The 22,369-nt window shown below is 36.1% G+C and overlaps 1 protein-coding gene across 1 annotated transcript in view; it reads left to right on the top strand.

The window, feature by feature from the left end:
* LOC107707888 (potassium voltage-gated channel subfamily H member 1-like) overlaps nucleotides 1-22,369 on the top strand; it is a 49,890-nt gene that overhangs the window by 15,648 nt on the left and 11,873 nt on the right. Inside the window, exons 7-9 of the mRNA XM_016511994.1 lie at nucleotides 1,321-1,750; nucleotides 16,151-16,350; nucleotides 16,661-16,913. Of these exons, the coding sequence (XP_016367480.1) occupies nucleotides 1,321-1,750; nucleotides 16,151-16,350; nucleotides 16,661-16,913 (883 nt within the window). The remainder of the gene's footprint in view (nucleotides 1-1,320; nucleotides 1,751-16,150; nucleotides 16,351-16,660; nucleotides 16,914-22,369) is intronic.

Genomic DNA, 22,369 nt, shown 5'->3' with positions numbered 1-22,369 from the left:
GGCAGTGATGTAGAATGGGTGGTTGGGGCTAAACAGGCAGTGATGTAGAATCGGTGGGCGTGGCTAAACAGGCAGTTATGTAGAAGCAGGCGTTGATCTTCTGTGGAGGCGATGCTTATCCACACTTTTACATCATAGAGTAGAACATTCCACAAGCTGTCATTTTGGCAGATTGGCTTCAATAAGCTGTTTTTAGACTAACAAGAAAGTTTTGATTTCTGAAACTTACAGTCTGTGTTTATAGTACAATGACCTCTTATGTCAAAAGATTAAGGGAATTTTGGTTTCTCAGTTCATGACCCAGTGCATTAGCATACAATGTCAGAACAATATTTTGAGTTTAATGCCGGTATACACTGTACGATAATGATCTGTCCCAGATGAAAGATGACCAATGTGAAACAGTCATGGCAGTTTTTTAGGACTTTACTCCTAATCGGTGGTCCTACATCATGAGGTTCAAATACGGCTGTTGCCACAGTCTTGCAACCAAAGATTGCTTGCAAAAATTGTCCGAAATTCAGGATGAACATCTCACTGTGTGTTTGCTGCTACGACCTACCTGTACAGACTAGCCAGAAAAAATGCAACATTAAATGACATATTGATCAACGTAACATGGCTCTAAAGCTTAAATATCATGGAAGAAGTGTGATTCATCTAGCTCCACTAGTGCATACTGATGACGTTTATTCTTCTATACTAACTTTCATCGTAACATATGATTCAATAGGTGTCATCATCATTCAGTCGTGCCCATGTTATTAGAACCATGTTACACAGTGTGCTTTAAATGATCTTTTGATTGCTGAAATCTCACAGTCTGTAGAAGATTTAAGACTCTTTTTGGACTGTACCTACAATAATTGTACAGTATTGTAACTCACTATGGTTAAAATCATCCGTTATTCATACTTTAAAACTATTTCTTTGTAAAATTAAAGTAAAGGAGATCAGTACAAATTTTTTTTTGTAGTGTTGTAAACTTTTAAGTGTTGCTATGTATACTCCCTATAAATTTACATTTAGAGAAAATATTGAAGAGTTGTATTCCCTTCAAATCATTCATTAAACTTTCTTTAAAATGTTCTTAAATTTAATCAATAGGTGTCATCATCATTCAGTCGTGCCCACGTTATTAGAACCATGTTACACAGTGTGCTTTAAATGATCTTTTGATTGCTGAAATCTCACAGTCTGTAGAAGACTTAAGACTCTTTTTGGACTGTACCTACAATAATTGTACAGTATTGTGACTCACTATGGTTAAAATCATCTTCTGAATCAGCTATTCGTTAACCAATTCTCTCTTTCTTGCAGGGCATCAGCAGCCTCTTCAGCTCTCTGAAGGTGGTGCGTTTGTTGCGTCTCGGCCGTGTGGCCCGCAAGCTGGATCATTACATTGAATACGGTGCAGCGGTGCTGCTGTTGCTGGTTTGTGTGTTCGGCCTGGCCGCCCACTGGCTGGCCTGCATCTGGTACAGCATTGGAGACTATGAGGTCATAAATGGAGCAAACCACTTGCTCCGTAGGACCAGCTGGCTGTATCTTCTGGGAGAAGCCGCCGGCACACCGTATCGCTTCAATGTCAGTGGCACAGAAATGTGGGAAGGGGGTCCCAGCAAAGATTCGGTCTACATCACGTCATTGTACTTCACCATGACCAGCCTGACCAGTATCGGCTTCGGGAACATCGCTCCCACCACGGATGCAGAGAAGATCTTCGCCGTGGCCATGATGATGATTGGCTGTGAGTAAAATCCAGATTTCTTGATTGTGGCACTACATAACCTATATATATATTAGAACAAGAAAGACTGACTAAAGACTAGGAATCAATTTCCTCAAACAACAACAGTCAGAAAAAGATTTCAATCTATCAATTATAGTTCAGAAAAAAACCCTGAAAAGATGTTGGGGTCACTGTGTTTGTTGTAAAGGTTTGGCCTGCAGGTGTTTTCTCTCGCTCTCAGTGGAATATCAGTTCTATATAGAGCCAGTGATGATCTAGATTGCATTCTGTCTAGACTTGCATTCTGTCCAATTACATAATTGCTTAGTTCTGGGGAAGCTCTACTTTCCTGCACTGGCAGAATTCAGAGATGCTCCGCTTGATTTCAAAGCAATTCTCCAGATTGAATACAACTGGGCTGCATCTGTGACATGCTCTTGATTACCACAGTAAATACAAGGTCACTCTTTAAGAGTTGATGTATTCGGATACGTAATTACAGAGTAATTCTAATTAACTACATGTACTGGTAACAATTTATTTTGATGGTCCCCTTTAGACATTTGGTGTACATGTCAGCCAGAAGTCATTAGAGTATGAATAGACTTTCTGCTTAATATCTGTTAACACTTTGTTGTGATGCTCCCCCAACAGACTTTTTACTTCCAATTCTCACTATTAACCAACTATTAACTACGACGTTTGCTTCAATAAACTCCTAATTTGCTGCTTATTAATAGTTTGTTTGGTAAGTTTAGGTATTGGGTTGGATTAGGGATGTAGGATATGGTCAGGCAGAATAAGTACTTTATAAGTACTAATAAACAGTCAATATGTTAATAATAGGCATGCTAATAAGCAACTAGTTAATAGTGAGAATTGGTCCCTAAACTAAAGTGTTACCATAACTTTGCAAGTACATGTCAACTTATTCTAATAAAACTAACTCTAACCCTAATCTACTAATACTCAAATAGGAGTTAATTGCAAAGAGGAAACATAATTATTTTATGAGATGGGCGTTTTGTATGCATGTTTACAATGTGATTCAGATGGAAAAAAGTAAGCATGAAGGTACACAGCCCAAAGCTAATCATCAGTGGGGTGTAAGAAAATGTGGGAATGTACGAAATTTACAAATGAGATTGTACAAATTCATCTGGTGGCTACCAATTCTCCAAAAGGTAAAATAGTGAAGAATTGCCATGAGAGCGTGTTGATAAATTTGATTTATTCACTTATTCATGTATTAATACAAATTGAGAGATGTTTCATTTAGTTTTGATAATACTTTATTTTACAGTGTTCATGTTACAGATATTACACACTGAGGTATGGTCACACTTCCCTTTGTTCAGTGGAATTCAGTGCCTCTTTTATGCATTGCTACACTATTGACAAAGGGTGAACTTTTTTGCTTGCAAAATTTGACTGAAATGTTGCTAATGTGGCTGCACCGTATCACCATGAGCTAAACAGAGAAAAGCCTGTGTCTTGTTGGTATTGCATCTCGTAGAGTAGGCTATTCTTGAAGCAGGTGCATATTTGTATCTGAATTCCACTTGCTTAAAACCTAAATGTTTGTACGAGTCTCTGAGGTGACTGTTTGTTTTTTTTCAAATTGTTGTCTGGGACAAGCTCACCCTGCAAATCTGCTCAGTGTGTGTGAGAGTCTGTGCTAGTGTGTACAGGCGCAGTTAGTGTGGCTGTGAGGTGTCTCTGTGGGTTTTCCCCGTTCGAGGCGTGAGTGATGCTGCTGGCTGCCTGAGGGTGACGGTGATGCAGAGTGTCATAAAAGTGGGGGGAGACTGACAGAAAGACAGAAGATCACAGTGTGATCCTGCTGATGCACAGGATACACAGCAGGCACACATTCAGTCAGTGTGACAGCGCTTTAGCCACACACACGCACAGGGAGAAGATGATATTAGACTCCAGTTTAAGAAAATGAAGCCTTTCGCATTACAACAATGAGAAGGGGAAATTCATTTAAGCTTTATGTTCTTTATGCTAAGCTCTCTCTCTCTATATATAAATATAGATTATGGAATGAAATGTGAACAAACTAATAAATAGATTAATAGATTAATAAATAAATTAAATAGCAGTGATCAGTGTTTTTTTTCTGGGATGCTGTGTGTGAATGATGGGACAGTCAGTCTGTAAATGGGAGCAGCAAAATTAGGGCCACTGCAAGAGTGTGTCTGAATACAGGACAGGACTACTCTCTCTCTCTCTCTCTCTGACACACACACACACACACACACACACACACACACACACACACAAGCTGAGAGCCAAACTTTATTTTAAGGTGTCCTTGTTACACTTTGCATGTACTTACTATTATAATAACAATAAATTATGCATAATTACATGCAAGTAACCCTAAGAAAAACCCTAATCTGAACCCTAACCTTATAGTAAGTACATGTAGCTATTAATATTACTCAGTACTTGAATGTATAATTACACTGTAACAAGGACACCTTAAAATGAAGTGTAACCATTTTTTTGCCAATAGATGACTTTGATTCTGTGTAGGCAGTTCTGTAGTTTCAGTTATGAGAGAGAAAGACAGCCATAAAGAGAGAGAGAGAGAGAGAGAGAGAGAGAGAGAGACGTGACACGGCACTCAGCAGCACAGACACTAACGCGTGAGCTCGTGAAAGTGCCAGCAGGGGCACAGCACCTGATAGCCAGAGGATTTATAACCAGCAAAAACAGAAATAAAGAGAGAGAGAGAGAGAGAGAGAGAGAGAGAGAGAGAGAGCTCTCATAGGGTCTTGACAGCCTCTCTTCTCTGTTTGTTACTTTATTACTTTATACTTCATTAGAAGCTTGTTACACTTCAGTGAGAACACAAAAACCATTAAAGTGATGATTATTTCATTAACAAAGCCCCTCTGAGAGTGGGTGGGGTGTCATTGATGCTGTTTGGTTTGTTTAAATGTGCACTCAAAATGCTTCAGAGAATAAAAAAGACGCAGTTTATTGATTTTTTTAAATTGGTCTGTTCACTCTGAAAGAAAAAAAATGTACAGCCAAACAATCATAACCAATAAGAAGATATTTGATGTTTCATATATGGCAATATATGGAGCAAGACCAGTAATATTTCATTGTGGACAGGAGTACCCAGAGCTACACTACAAAAATACCAAACGAGCTAGAAAAATGTTCACTTGTCACTTGTTGTTCAGTAGCTGCTGGTAACTGGTTAGGGTAAAAACACAAGATCACACATGACCTGTAGCTACTATACAGAACAGCACAGGACGTGTAATGACGTAAGCAATTGAGGAACAAACTTTTGTGTCTGACTGTGGTAATATCAGTAACTACAGAGTCTGGTACATCTTGTCAACAGCTCATAAAAGGCACTTTACCTCCTCGTTGCTCCACGTTTGCCCTCTGCTCATTTTGTTTTGGATACACCACTCGTTCTGCATCGTCAAATCATGTCGCATAGTGTCGCATCTTGTCATTATGTCCTGTTTTTGGTTTGTTTAGAAGTATTTGGTCTGTGTTGCATTCATATTTCATTCGAACTGCACCAGAGTTTGTTTGGTGCACACCAGGGTTCGAATGGCAGCGTTCACACTTACTCAAATGAACCGCACTTACAGAGCAACCGCACCAGAGTTAGAACCAAACATGATAAGTGTGAACACACCCTAACTTTAAAAACATGGACTCCAGACTGTGACTTAATAGTGGCGTTTTGCGATCTTTTTTTTTTTAGGCAGTGCAACTAAACTTTGTTAGTGGTTGCAGTGGTGCAACTGTAAAGTTGATTGACTCTTTGTTTTTTTGTTTTTGTTTTTTTTATCATGCTCTGCCATTTCTATTTTAAATAAGAAACAGCAAACAGCAAAGGCTTCAAAAGCTGAACGAAACAGTGCTACTTGTTTAACCGCACTGCACGAGCCATTTATCAGCTTTACCCAATAGACAACACAGCATAAGATCAGAGCTGATGCTTTTACTCACTAACCAATCTCAATCACACAACCATTATTAGAGCTGCAAGATCCTCGAGAAGAGTTTGACTTCGCTGCTGAATTCTCTGTTATAAAACCTGATTGTCCCTGTGTTTTAAAGTAGTTTTAAGCCTGATGACATTCTCAAAATCATTGATGTGAAACAACAGAAATATTGTGGCATGAATGATCCAGTTAGAATCCACAAACCACCAACATTTACTGCTTTTGGTTTGCTGTAGTAAAGCTAACTGTAACCATGGTGTTTTGCGGTAGTGGACAGTTACTAAGTAGCTTTTACAAGTGAATTTTTGTAGGTTACTATGTTACTGTACACTTCATTACAAGTATCTGTAGTGTATCTAAGTGTTTTTATTTTTGGAAACTTCCAAAGCATAATATACTTTTTAATTAACTACATTTGATAAAATCATATTGTTTCTCGTTATTTTGAACTGAAGAAATCACGGATTATTTTCATTGAACCTGCTGCATCAGTATCCCAAATCAAACTGAATGATCCTGGACTTGGACTGATCCAAGAGCAGCTTTTCTCAAGAAAACAACTCACTAATTCAGTGATCCGGTCAGAGCGAGTCTCCAGTTTACAGTTCACGGTATTGTTCAGGTCTGACTCAAAATGTGTCAAAAACCCAGAGATCCTCAAAGCTTGAGTGCACATATGCAACTGAAAATACATTATTAATGTCAAATTAGCATTGATTATTGTAAATGAACATCATATTTAGGTCATAAATCTCAGTGATTTGTCTGCTTTAAAATAGTAAGCTATTTAAGCCTGCTTTGTAAAATTCACAAATGATTCATTCTGTGTGTTAAATGAAAAGAATCAGCTTAAATCAAATTAAAATAATTCACATTTGTTCATAGATTCAAATTTAACAAATAACTTGGCAAATAAGTCAAGTCAAGTCAAGTCACCTTTGTTTATATAGCACTTTTAACAATACAGATTGTGTCAAAGCAGCTTTACAATATTAAATAGGAAAATAGTGTGTCAATAATGCAAAAGGACAATAGTAAACACTCAATTTTCGAAATAACTTACAAATAGTGCAAATCACTATTTACCAGAGATGACAACTCAAAAAGGCTCATGTGCAAGTTGTATAATGACTCTAATGTCATTGAAACACGTTCCAAATCTCTTTAAATTTACCTCTCTCAAAAGTGAATATGCAATGAATCCCAGACAAAATATATACTAGCTTCAAAGGGAAAGGTTTTCCCCTAAAGTCTGAGAAAAATCAAAATGCAAGAGACATTATAGTCCAAAAAGTTTCTCAAAACCCCTTTGTGTTGCTGTGAAAACCCCAGGACTCAGCAGGAGATCAGAAACATTCACAGGGGGTTCTGCGAAGGTTCCACTTTTCCATATAAACCACCAGCCTGTGATGTTTCTGTCGTATTGGTACAATAAATGCAAATAGAAAAATTATCTGAAAGGTTATTAAAATCAGAGGCTATATAATTGCATGGAGGTTTTTAGTTTTTGCAACAGATGTATTATTAACACTATTAGGAAGTGGACCATTTACTTTATCTCTGTTCAACCAGAAAAAAAAAAAAATTCAGTTCCTTTTTTCCATCAAACAGATGCCAGATTTAACTTTCATTTTCATCTTCTAGCCAGCTGTGGTTTTACCTCATGACTGATTTTCATTTCCACATGGTGAAGAAAGGTACAGTATGTGGTAAAACAACCCTAATGTAAATAGAAAATTATAATGAGTGATTTCCTGATAAATGGGCCTGAGAGTCTTATCTGTTGATAAAATGAAAAATACACGCAATGAATGTCAGTGTGGCCCAGTGTTGTTTTGGACTTTCATTATGGACAAAAATTGTCAAAATGTTCTTAATTTCCAGCGATATCGTCGACTTGATTGCACAGATACTACTTGAACTGAATTGAACTGGATGATGACATGACTGAATCAATGATGAACTGCCTTTAACTGAAAATTGAGTGTTTCCTATTGTCACTTTGCATTTTTGACACAATATTTTCCTATTTAATACTGTAAAGCTGCTTTGACACAATCTGAATTGTTAAAAGCACTATATGAAAAAAGGTGATTGGACTTACTTCAAAATATCATTTTTAGAAAAGTTCACCAATCTGATCTGATCTAATCTGAATTCCTCATGTTGACCAGATCATTCAGTGAGTTGTTGACTCGAGAACAGCTTCAGTCAGATCAGTTCGATTCGCCAATGAATCATTCAGTGCGATCTGTGAACCAGTTCAACAGGTTCATTGGAAAGAATCAGCTTGTTCACCAATCAGATATATCGCTGTGGCGATTTCTTCAGTTCAAAACAACGAGGAATGATAGGCTATGTTTATTTTAGTGCTGTCAAATGATTAATCACGATTAATCGCATCCAAAATAAAAGTTTTTGTTTACATAATATATATTTGTGTACTGTGTATATTTATTATGTACACTGTAAAAAATGATTGTGATTTTAACGGTAAAAGACTGTAGAAATGCCACAGTAAAAACCTGTTAAATGATTTACAGTAAGTTTCCTTACTATATACGGTGAATAACTGTAATAGATCTAACCTTTGTTTTCGAGAAAGTAGCCTCAGATTCGACACTCAGAAACTGTGTCTGAAATCACACCCTACACCCTCATTCACTATTCCCTACATTAGTTCACTATATAGAGTCCACCTGACAGAGAGAATGTAAACTAATGAGTGAATTCAGACACTGATGAACAGCTGCTGTTAACGAGCAGAATCACTGAAGGAAAGAACAAGAAATGAAACTACAACTGACTTCAGCCAAAGCCTTAAATGAAATTAACCGAAATAAAACAGCAGAGGAGGATTACACAACTCCACAAACAGCATTACCAGCTTCACTGATTACTAACCAGACTCACTTTATTTCTGTCATATATCTACACAAATTCTTTGAGAATTAACCGAGGTTTATATTGTATTGAAAATGTTTTGTTTGGTATCACCATTTTGGCGATCAGTGGTTTCTTTAGTTGGGCTCTTGACCCATGACTCTTTAATGTTAGTTTTTCTCTGCTGTTGTATCTGTGTATGTAAAGCACATTTGCTATGACAAGAAGAGCAGAGAGAAATTGTAGTGAAGTGGTTTTGATAACTATAAATGATGAAATCATCATCTCATGATCTGATTCACTTTTCTCAATTGGTGTCTAATTATATGGGTTAATTAATTTTTTATTGTTTATGGTACTAATATGACTCTACAAGATGTTGACGGACTACTGTTAATAAATGTAAAAATATTTTATGCACAAAACCTTTAGAGCTACAGCCCTGTTTCGACACACACAGACATAAGGAATCAGCATATGAATCTCAACAATGGTGACTATTATTAATAAAAAAAAAAATAATAATGCCGCAATGCATGCTGGGTGCCAGTACAAAACTCCCAGCATGCATTGCAGCATGATTTTTTTTTTTTTAATTGTCACCAATCTTGAGTTTCATAGGCTGACTGTTGATGTCTGTGTGTGTTTAAGTTCTGCCATAGGTCAAAGCTTTTATTTGTGCATTTTGTGCTTAGGAATGTTTTACAATGATTGCGGTAGTATCTGTGGTGCAACTCAAGAGTATTAGTTATATGTTTCACACTTAATAAGAGATTAAACATTAGGTAAGATCAGTGAATCAGACTAGCTCATGATGGTCTTGACATCACAAACACCAGTTCTATCTGATCATAGATTTTTTTGGCTTTTCTTGCTATAAAAACTGTTAAATAAACACAGCTAATTAAAGCAACCAAAGAAAAGCTATTTTTAAAACGTCAAGGTTCAAGAGCCCAACTAAAGCAAACACCGATCGCCATTATGGTGACTTCAAATGAAAGTACAACACCTAAAATCTCAATAAGAGCTTTTGTACACATATGACAGAAATAAAGTCACACTGGTTAGTAATAAGAAGCTGGTGATGCTGTTTGTGGAGCTGTTTAATCCTCCTCTGCTGAGATCTTGATACATTTAATGTGTTTTATTTTCAGTTGATTTCATCTTTGGCTTTGGCTGTAAGTTGTGTTTCTCTGCTCTTGTTTCTCTTTCCTTCAGTGATTCTGCTTGTTAACAGGTGTTCATCACTAATGCTCAATCCTCATTTAATTATCTCATTAACTTCATCACCGCTTCAGTGTCACTTCAACACTCTGTAGTGTGGACACATATAAGTGCTCTTTAAAACTGAGGATTTTGCTGTTGGATTAAAGGGGTTAAATGTGTGAGATGAAGAAAAACACACTGTGAAATGTATTTTTAACAGAAATATACGGTTAATTTAATTTACGGAAGCAAACTGTAAAAAACTGTAGCTTACTGGCAACCACAGCTGCCGGTATTTCACCATAAAATCAAGAAAAGAAAACAGCAAAATACTGTAAAACCTAACAGTTTCCTGTTGTGTTTGTGTTCACCATTGTGCTGGAGAGCAGAGCCTGTGTTTAAGTAAAGGACGGACAGCGAAACACTGATGTTATACTGCTTGTTGTTTTATTTAAAGGCAGTAACTGTATAGTTACTGATGCAGTGTGAATCTCTTCAAGACTTTCAATCACACATGAATGTGTGCTGCTGTTATCTGCAAGAGTTTTGAGTTGAATTGATGCTTTTAATGACTTTGCATAAATCAGTAGATTTTTCTTCATGGACTTAAGCAAAATAGTTCTTAAGACCAATATGCTTGCGTTACTTAAGTATTATACATATTAGTTTATAAACAAATGCCAATTTGTCCAAATTAAGTGCAGTCGGTTTCTGCAAATAAAATGAGTTAACTCAAAGGTTTGCATATTAACATTGTATCAGTTAATGAAATACAGTTTTTCACTGTAAATTTAAACAGTTCTGTAAAACCTAAAATGTTGCTAGTGTATTTTTCACGGTAAAGTTCTGGCAACCACAGTATTTTACCGTAAATTTAACAAACTTTTTTTACAGTGTATATATAAATACACACACATACAGCATATATTTTGAAAATATTTACTTGAATTTACGTGTATATATTTATATTCATATAAATTATATCATATATAAATATATAAACGTAACATGTTTTTCTGAAATATGTACATACATGTGTGTATTTATATATACATAATACATATACACAGTATACACACATATTATGTTAACAAAAACTGTATTTTGCGGATGCGATTAATCGCGATTAATTGTTTGACAGCACTAGTTTTTATTAAATGTATTAGAGTGAAAGTACAATATTATGCTTTGGAATGTAAGTAAAAGTAAAGGTTCTGAAAATAAAATACAGTACAATACTGAAGTGCAGTGACATGATGTTTAGCTCTGAGTGCTGTGTCATGAATGCATTCTGTCATCATAGGTGTATTAGTGTGCTCTCTTTTAGACTCTATGTAGTTTACAGTCTCTGGCTGTGATGAACACTTGCTTTTGTCCCAGTGACAGGCCTTCCTCTCAGCGGTCTATGTGATAAGTGATCAGTGTCCACACAGAAAGCTGTTCTTTCAGACTGTGACACTCACATACAAAACATTTCTAGAAATAACCACTGATGAGGATATATGCTGAGAGGACACCAGGCAGGTGCGACTGCAGAGTAAAGCCGCGGTCACACTTTGAGCATGCAATATTTCTGTGGAAACTGCATATGTCGTAATATGAGGTCATGCTTTCTGGTGTCTTTTTATAAAATGGAATTTTACTTATAATGCTTCTAAAATGTAAACATATGTAATATTCTTACTGTACTCCAATGCTGCAATCCTGCAGATTTAAGTTTGAATTATTTTAATTCAGCTAAGAGGCCACTTCAGTCTTTTACTGGCAACACATCTTTACATACAGATTCACCAAACTTGAACTTTGCAATACAGAGGAATTCAAACAAGCTTGTGTTTTCTGTCTCCTGCATTCTCATACGTATAAATGGAAGTCAAGTCAAGTCAAGTCACCTTTATTTATATAGCGCTTTTAACAATACAGATTGTGTCAAAGCAACTGAACAGCATTAATTAGGAAACTAGTGTCAATAATACAAAATGATTGCCATATTTCTAGAGAGAAGAGTCACACCACCCCAAGAGGGATGAAGACCATCTCTTTTCAACAGGTCAGGTCTGCCCCAAAAACTCATCCAATTATCTATGAAACCTATGTTATTCTGTGGGCACCACTTAGACATCCAGCCATTGAGTGACACCAGTCTGCTATGTATCTCATCACCACGGTAAGCAGGGAGGGGACCAGAGCATATTACAATCAATGGAATGAAAAGTGTAGTGCCCATGCATGAATTCTCATTGGTCCAAAATACTGCTCCAGATAAATGTATCAGGCATGAAATGATTGGCTGGGATTGTGTCACTTCATGCTACGTTTTCACATTCAGTGCAGACAAACAGTTTACTTGTCACAGTAAATTTGTTACAACACACCCAGCTAGTACAGTTTTACAGAAATTATACACAAAATATTTTTAAATCAGTTCTGATTTTTTTTTTTTGTAAGATTTATTTTTGGTGTTTTGCCTTTTATTATGATACGACAGTGGAGAGCAGACAGGAAGCAAAGTGGGAGGGATCAGGAAAGGTCCTCGAGCTGGGATTCAAACTCGGGACGCCCGTAACACAAGGGTGTTATATGTCAGCACACTTGCTCACTATGTTATTGGCACAGACAAATTCTGACAAATTTTTGGATTCATGAAAACAATTATATTTTCAAAATGTTAATACAAATAAATATAAATACAGACAAGCCATGCGTGAATTGTTGAAGTAAAACATTTATATTTACAGCATATTGTGTTTTTATATAATGTTGATAACATTATTTACTTTAATAATATATAGTAACAACCAGTGTTGGGGAAAATTACTTTTAAAAGTAATGCATTACAATATTGCGTTACTCCCTAAAAAGTAACTAATTACGTTACTTAGTTAATTTTTATGGAAAGTAATGCATTACGTTACTTTTTAAATCTGGGCAGGACTTACCTGTTTGTTTTTAATATAAAAAAGTTATTCTTCTATAAATCTAAAAGCCCTTTCACACCAAAAGTGAAATGAATATGCCTTGGGCTGAAGGAAATGTAAATTAATGTCTGTACAGTAGAGGGCGCAGCTCAAACAAACTGCATGAAGAATATGACGCAGGAGAAGAAAGTTCAACACTATTCAGCAATAACAAAAATGAAACACAAATGTGTAATTTTTTGCTTAGTATGGTTGAATTTGATCATCGGAGTTCAGTAGCAAAGACATGGGTTAATTAAATGGGATTAAATACATAAATGATGTTTGTCTTATTTAACATATTTAATTATTGCAGGTTTGTATAATATTCTGAGTTTGCATTTGACTGTTTTTACCCATTTTGAGGAATACTGAATCTGTTTTTGTCGAGGTGAAATGAGTAAATGCATGTTGACATTTAGTCTAGAACTGCAGTAAGACCATGTTCACACAGCAGCACATACAATGTTCTGCACTTACTCCTGATTTCTCTCAACATGGCAACATGAGAGATGTCAGTCAATACATGGGAAACAAATATGGGAGTTTTTGGGAGCGTCTATTTTATACAATTCATATACAGTATTATTTTGTTATTCTAATAGGATAGGAATCCAAGTGACATGCAAGGTTATAGTGGCAAGTTGTGAAATTTCTTGGCAAAACCCCTCAATAACGACATCCTCATTTTGACTTTGTATTTTTACTTTAATTTATGTTCCACCATGCCACTCTCATATGTAAAGGTACAGCAGTCTTTCCCAATGACAGCAATTTGTTCAGTTTTCAATGGCAACTAGTCTGTGTACAAAAGAAAGTTACAAAACATTAGTGCAAATACTTAATATCAAATACCTATAGCTCTGGGTAAATGCACAGTATAGATGCCCACCACTAGTATCAAATCTGCTATCCACTGCCTTACACGGGATATTTCCCGTCACCAGACACGTATCATCTTTAACATTCTGCACATGCGGAGCTGGGATTGATTAATATCACCTCTGGTGAGTAGGAAGGCCTCAGGAGGCGGCAGAGGGTGACGGGCTGGTAAAAAAAACGCTGACTGGAAAGCCAATTGCCTGAAATGTAACTGATCCAATAAAGCAGGGCTGTAATTTAGACGTATTGCTGATGGAGCGAGGTGAGAGGACTCAAAAATTGCATTTGACTGCAGTGATGATATTCAAGAATGACATGTCATGGCCATTAAGCTTGTATTGTTTGTGAGATGCTGCAGGCTAAGCAGTAAATAAACGGAATAACTGCATTTATTGTGGCACAATACCTGGGTTATTCACTCGCTATTCGATATTCGCTATTCACTCGTTATTCACACTATTCAAATTAATTTGGGTTTTTAAACCTTTTATATCAAAGGCTGCACTACTACATTGCTCCATTGGAGAAACTGTAGACACATGCAGCTTGACATGCTGAGGTTGAGCGTTTCTGCTTCACCTGGAAAAACACTTTAGAGCAGCTTCAGGACTGTGATCAATATCGTGGTCTATATGACATACTAATGGACCTGAAAGAGACATCAGCAGCTTTGGGGCGTAGCGGCTGAGATCATTAAGGTCAGAGGTTTAGCTGGTTGCAGAGCAAGCAAGTGTCCGCTTTCTTTACAACCCTACTGTCTGTCCTTGACTAGGACGTGTAGGATCGCTCTACTGCCTACAGAGACAATACTACCCAAATGGATCCTCCTAAGTGGCTGATTTGAGATATTCTCCATTAAAAGACATTCACAGATTTCACGCCAGTATATAGTGCAAGGGAACGCACTATTGCTATTTTTTGTCCCAATTAATTAACAGTACATTAATTTTTTTCTATAGTTTATATTATATACATTATTTTATAGGTTGTGTGTTTTACAGTTTAAATTTATTAAATGAAAGTAAGTGCACTTAGCTGAACTTTAGAGTGTTTTTTTTACCCGCTTAAGTAGAACTTCAGTACATCTTTATAAATAGTTTATATTTACTTCTATCATCTTTGAAATATGTGATTGCTGAATGTACTGACAAGCATTTATGGTAAACTAAAATATACTTAAATGTCATTTCTATTGAAATTGTGTATGCCGCCTATATAAATACATTTGTAGTCACACATTGTTGTGTGTTTTACAGTTTAAATTTATTAAATGAAAGTAAGTGCACTTAGCTGAACTTTAGAGTGTTTTTTTTACCCGCTTAAGTAGAACTTCAGTACATCTTTATAAATAGTTTATATTTACTTCTTTCATCTTTGAAATATGTGATTGCTGAATGTACTGACAAGCATTTATAGTAAACTAAAATATACTTAAATGTCATTTCTATTGAAATTGTGTATGCCGCCTATATACTGTAAATACATTTGTAGTCACACATTTGTAATGATGAAGTTGTGATTTAGGACTTTTAAAATATATTTATTGTAAATGTAATAAAAATGAACTATCTACAGTTAAAATTATAACCAAGTATTTTACTTGTGCTTTAGTATGTTAGTCAACACACTGAAGCACATGTAATGTGTTTTACACAACATAACATTAATATATTTTTATATATTAAATGCAATAAAATGTACTAAACTTAGATGTACTATATGTTTAAATGTACTAAACTGCAACTACAAATATATCTAAATACATCACATAAGATTTAGTGCAACGATTAATTGCAGTTAATTGCATCCAAAATAAAAGTTTTTGTGTACATAATATATGTGTGTGTACTGTGTATATTTATTATGTTTATATAAATACACACACATGCTTGTCTATATTTAAGAAAACGTTTATTTTGGATGCGGTTAATCGTGATTAATCGTTGCCCAGCACTAATAAGTTTGGTTACACTTTATTTTAAGGTGTCCTTGTTACAGTGTAATGATACATTTAAGTACTGAGTAATATTAATTAACTACATGTGCTTATTATATGGGGTTAGGATTAGGGGTTGGCTTAGGGTTATTGCATGTAATTATAATTGTTGTTATAATAGTAAGTACATGTAACATGTGTAACAAGGACACCTTAAAATAAAGGGTTCCCATAACTATTAACAGAAATGACATTAAACTTCACTTTAGTTTTCCATTAATGCTTGTCATTATTCATCAGTACACTCTAACTATATTTCAAAGATAACTGGAGTAGTTATAAAATTACACAAAAAGTTAATTAAATAAGAAATTTAACTATAATACATTTTCTTGTAAGTGCAATTTACATTCAATTAAAATGCATTCAGTTTACACAAGTATATTCTTATAAAGTGCAACATTTTCATAAGAAGTGCTGTTTTTAAAAGTATGCAAAAGTGTAATTCCTCAGCTCAATGGGTTTTGAGTCACAGATGTAAACTCAGTGTGTTTCGTTCTTTTAGCTCTCCTTTATGCCACCATCTTTGGTAACGTAACCACCATCTTCCAGCAAATGTACGCCAACACCAACCGCTACCACGAGATGTTAAACAGCGTGAGAGACTTCCTGAAGCTCTACCAGGTTCCCCAGGGCCTCAGCGAGAGGGTCATGGACTATATCGTCTCTACGTGGTCCATGTCCAGAGGAATCGACACAGATAAGGTATTTGGCACAGAGTCTCATAGACTGAAGAACATTATCCAGGGAGCTTATTTTCTTCATTCATTGCAAATGTCATTTGTTCGGTCTTTGCCATAACATCCGTAGCATTTGTGAATAATGACGCTCTAATGTTTAAGATCACAGTCTAACTGTGTTACGTAAGGCTTTCAACAGCTTCTCAAAATCTCATAAATTATTCGTGAAAGGTTCGGAGAGCCACCAATTTTTGTTTTAAATTGATGCTAATAAGTTTTAGATCGCCGTAAAGCAAAATTTGATTGTTTTCACTGTTTTTAAAATTCTACTGCAGGTGTTGCAAATTTGTCCCAAAGACATGCGAGCGGACATCTGCGTTCATCTCAACAGGAAGGTGTTCAAAGAGCACCCGGCTTTCCGACTGGCCAGCGACGGCTGTTTGAGAGCGCTTGCCATGGAGTTTCAGACCATCCACTGCGCCCCGGGAGACCTCATCTACCACGCGGGCGAAAGCGTGGACAGCCTCTGCTTCGTGGTGTCGGGGTCTTTGGAGGTCATCCAGGACGATGAAGTCGTTGCTATTTTGGGTGAGTGTAATTCTACCTGTGCTCTGAGGTCTACCACTTGACTAGAGCCCATCATGAAAATATAATTATTATAAATATTCAGTCAGAATCAGTTGCTGCTGGTCATTTTTTCCATACATTTTTCTCTTAAATAAAAGTGCAAAAATGTCTTCAGAACATTTGTGACCCTGGAGCACAAAACCAGTCATAAGAGTCAATTTTTTAAAATTGAGATTTATACATCACTTGAAAGCTGAATAAATAATATTTCCATTGATGTATGGTTTGTTAGGATAGGACAATATTTGGCTGAGATACAACTATTTGAAAATCTGGAATCTGAGGGTGCAAAAAAATCAAAATATTGAGAAAATCATCTTTAAAGTTGTCCAAATGAAGTTCTTAGCAATGCATATTACTAATCAAAAATTAAGTTTTGATATATTTATGGTAGGAAATTTACAAATTATCTTCATGGAACATGATCTTTACTTAATATCCTAATGATTTTTGGCATAAAAGAAAAATGGATAATTTTGACCCATACAATTTTTGGCTATTGCTACAAATATACCCCAGCGACTTAATGCTTTTGTGCTCCAGGGTCACATTTGATAATGCAGTATATTAAAATTCTGCTGTTTCGCTGACCTTGGTTTACCTATAATAGGTTTTTAACTATTCTTTAATGATAATGGTTCTGGCTTGAATCCCTTTTAAAGATTTTGGCAACAAAATTATTATTTTATGCTGCAGTTACTCTGCATGGTTTAATGCACAGATCCTTTATTTTGCCTAATAAAATAATACTACGTTAAAAGACTGATTTTAATTACAATATATGATTTTCATTTACAATAATCAACGTTAAAATTTGGCACTAGTAACTTTTCGTGCCATCTCTCAAGATCTCAGCAGAAGATGATTGAACAACTCTACAAACAGCATCACCAGCTTGAGATATAGTTGAGTATCATCAGCATAACAGTGGAAACTAATCCCGTATTTTCTAATAATATTACCAAGGGGCAACATGTATATCGAAAATAGCAGAGGACCTAGGACAGATCCTTGTGGCACTCCATATTTTACTGGTGATAATTGAGATGACTCCCCATGAATCACTTTAGCTTTTATAGCTCATGTGTCACCACTTTCAGATAAGAGTATTTAGTTGTAGATCGGATCACAGAAATATTTTGGACCCTTTGCGTAACACTTTACAGATCTTAAAGTAAACAATACATGTCTAAATGTCAAATAAAACATATTGGAAATAGAACATCATTTAACAGTGGCCCAAATCAGTGCTAAAAAATAAATGTTTTTGCACATGCATGCAATAAGATCCAGATAAAACCACTTATTGCAACAAAACTCTAATATATCAATGACCAGTCAACATATAAAAATATCTCATGAGCCATGAGCCATTATACAACATAACAACACAATTGCATTTCTGTTTGTTTTGAGTCGTACATGATGAAAGTATTGACTTGCGTTCACTGAGTAAATCGAGAACTGGTCCAGCTGATTCAGTCAGTTCAGTCATGCAGAACAATACAATACGATACGGTGAAAGCTATCAACAAGCTCATTCTAAAAACTAGACAATGTAAGAAAACAGTGTTTTTCATGAGATTTTAAATTACATTTTTTTCCCCCATTGCATGTGCACAAGACACGCACCGAATAAGCTGTCAGATTGCTGGTAAAGGTGTGAACATGCAGAACAAAATCAGGGTAATGGGCAAAAACTAGGTGTAATGGGTTCTGCTTAAACAGATTCAGATGAAATCCTGATAATAGAACACATGACTATGACATTATATGTGAATAATGCTGCTGTCAGAGTATTTTAGCACATGTTGATAGAAGAACAAACATGTTCAAGAACCGTTTACGGAATCAAACGTCATTCAGAATATCATTCAGTTCCAAGATTCACCTGGATGAGAGTCATTTAAAAAAAATATATATATCTCAAAATCTAGATATGTGTGAAGTCCTTTTCAAATGAGATGAACATTTCCTTTTTCAATTCTAAGGCAACAAGTGTAATGTGTGATTTTTCTGGAATTCCAAATTCTATGATGTAATGTGAAGTTTTTAAATAAAATCTTAAAAATGAATCTTTTGAAATGAATGAACCTTCTTTCTCGTACTGTTGATGTTCGCTTACTCTATTATTTCACAGCGTTTCTTGAGTCAGGGCTGCTCTCTCTAAACTAGTCTCACTATCTCTCAGTGTACTGCTTTCAGGTGAATGTGTCTCTTGGGTACTGCTTCATGAGTTTCAATTTAGCTCATGTCTAGTCTGATTGTGCCTATGGTTAGTTTAGCCTGAAAGGATTGCTGGAATCAGTAATGAGCTTGTCTTACTTGGAATTACCGTCGCTGCCATTACAGACAATTTACACTTGCTGCTGTGTGGTTTTTAGTGCAAACGCAACTGCTAAAGTGTTTTAGTGGTTGCTCTGTTATATGGTTGCTAGAGTAGTTTTTATTACTGTGCAGTTGCAAAAGTGGTGTGAATACTTTTTAGCACGTTACTCCACAGTTACCAGGCCATTTTGGATGACTGGTATAGGTATTTTTTTACTAGGAGAAGTAATAATACTGTAGCTCCTACATCTGGCTATGAGTCCCTTTTTTTGCCAGTGTGTTATGTAATAGCATAGCCTCCGCTCAACAAGACACGATTTGAAGAAGCATTCAATCCATGCAGAAAGCCTAGTACTTAGGGTTAGGCGCATGTTTAACCCTCCTATTGCATTCTGGTCAGTTTTGTCCCAGTAGTGATACAGAAAGAAATGCATAGGTTTAGTACGGTGATGAAACTTTGGTTTAAGAATATCAAAATACACATCAAACATATTTAGGACTTCACATGAATATCCATGCGCAAGGACATTATAAACAGACAAAAGATGTAACTGACATAACAAATGAGCTACAGCCCGATATGGCCAAAAAGTTTAAATTTGAAAAAGGATAGAGATTTGAAAAATAAGTATTTAATTAATAGACGTAAATGTAATAATATGGTAATTACATGGTAATTACATCCAAAACGTTGAAATTCACTTATTTATAATAAGTTATTGGTCAAATACAATATGGATTTGGGTGCACTTTATTTTACAATATGTGTACTTACAGTGTACTAAGAAAGTAATAAGGTGCATCCCAAATCGCGTACTTATGCACTATTCTATGACGTTCTGTAGTCCGCGCCGCTTCGCTAAAGATAGGCGCCGCGTCCAAACCGCACAGCAAATACAAAATAAAAGTCAAAAAATAATGTCAATTTCAAAATAAACACCCTGTGCAGACTTCCGATCGTATTTCACGGTCACATATCTTTGGCAGGAGGACAGAAATGGACGACGAGCGGTTCATCCTCGAAATACAAAAACACATGGTGTTGTATGACATCATAAATCCTTTTTACAAGGACAATATGAGCAACCAAACAACATCTGACAGGCAAATCACGTGGTCTCGCGAATCCTACCGCTGCGTTTCTTATCCGCTTCTGGTGTGAGTTGGCACCGTGTGGAGGACGTAACAAAACCTCTTCGGAGCCGTAACGCGCCGCAGACGTGTGCAGTGTAAATAACCCCTTATTTACACAAGCATTGACTAGAATGACCGCGATCAGTTCCGGTAGCCGCGTCGGAGCCGTAACGCACCGCAGACGTGTGCAGTGTAAATAAGGGGTAAGGGGTCACACATACTCCGTCTGCAGTGCGTGTGCATTGCGTTTTTTTTTACGCACCCATGTTAACGGATTAGAGCTTTCACACTGCACGCGGTTGCGGTCCGTCAGTGCGTTCCAGGTATGCACATGTGTAACCGGACTGTAAAATAAAGTGCTACCATGGATTTAGCTGAGAAGTACTAAGTTATCACTGTTTTATAAGCTCACATTCCTCTGGGTCAAAACTGACCTGGGTAAGGCAAGAGGTGTCAGTTCAGTGTTAAGATTATTAAAAAAACATGATGATTATGCATGAGAAACAGTAATAATGCCTTTCCAAACGCCGCTAATAAGCTTCTAGTGCCATGAGAACCTCTCAGGTTTTGCCCTCTCGACAGACACGGCAGAAACAGATCTGCTGTCCAGTGGAGGTCAAGTATTATGCCGAGATAAATATTTGCAGTGCAGCGCGTGTGGGGCGGCAGGTCTCTAGCAGAGTGTGTCATTTTACTGGAGGTGTAAATCTGTCATGGCAGGGTTAGAAACAGAGCAGGGTGGAGGAGATCTGCTCTAGCGTGAAGCCGAGTGTGAATTGTTCTTTAAACGAATGAAGGAATGTGAATTTTGTACAAAAGCACAGCTGAAGCCTTGTCAAAAAGTCATCTTTGTATATTGTAATGACATTTGAGCAACAAATATACACATCACTTTTGTTGTACATTTCAGCTAAATTGGCTCAGCACACTTAACCGCTTTGTGATTCACCACACCATCCCAGTAGGCATATAGATGCGTGACATCTTTGTAATTAGATACTAAAGCAGATAAAAACCCTTGATATGTGTGTTCATTAATATGTCAATAATTTATTACATGTCATCACACAGACCATTTGACAGAGTTGAATGGGTGGAAATGTTCTACATGAACAATGCAACATAACAAAACCACATTTCATTCATTATAATCAATGAATCTGTCGGTTTGGGATTTTTCTTGTGCATGGCCAACTCTTTTTGTTTCAATTATCTTCTTTCTAACTACATGTACAGTATATGCAGCGCTACATTGTGCATAAGCTTTACTATCTTTAAAATATCCCATACAATTTTTTTATACCCATGCATTTCTGTTTAAAATAGCCTAAGCAATGAAATTCACTAATTTTACCATTGCTGAAGTGTAGCATAAAGCTCACAGCTGACTGGTTCATTGTGAAAGGGACAGTTCACCCCAAAAAAATGAAAATTCTGTCATCGTTTACCCAACCTGATATTGATCCAAAGCATTTTTCGTGTCTTTCTTCAGCAAAACAAACAAGAATATATTTTGAAGGAGAGCTTTGGGAACCAAATAACATTGGAGCCCACTGACTTCCACTGTATGGACAAAACAACATTAAAACTCAAATGACTTCTCAGAAAGAAAAAAGAAAAAAAGCATACGGCTTTGGAATGACATGAGACTGAGTAAATGATGACAGAATTTAATTGTTGGTCTAATCTATACACTCTTAAAAATAAAAGTGCTTAAAAGTTTGAGTACATAGTGCATAAGTACATAGTGTATGAGTGCATAGTGTACAGTGCGTCATTTGGGACGCAGCTATAGTAATATAAGGTAACTACAGTACATAGGTTAGGGTTAAGTTTAGGGGTAGGTTCAAGGCTAGTAACTAGCTTTTATCCAGTTATTGCAATTATTATAATAAGAGTGAAAAATATATATTGTCTATAATATATATATATATATATATATATATATATATATA

The sequence above is a fragment of the Sinocyclocheilus rhinocerous genome, unplaced genomic scaffold (genome assembly GCF_001515625.1).
Source record: "Sinocyclocheilus rhinocerous isolate Xijiao unplaced genomic scaffold, SAMN03320098_v1.1 scaffold2250, whole genome shotgun sequence".
NCBI classification, from domain to species: domain Eukaryota; kingdom Metazoa; phylum Chordata; class Actinopteri; order Cypriniformes; family Cyprinidae; genus Sinocyclocheilus; species Sinocyclocheilus rhinocerous.
The sequence above is the reverse complement of the archived record's forward strand: the minus strand, read 5'-3'. Positions and strand labels throughout refer to the sequence as shown.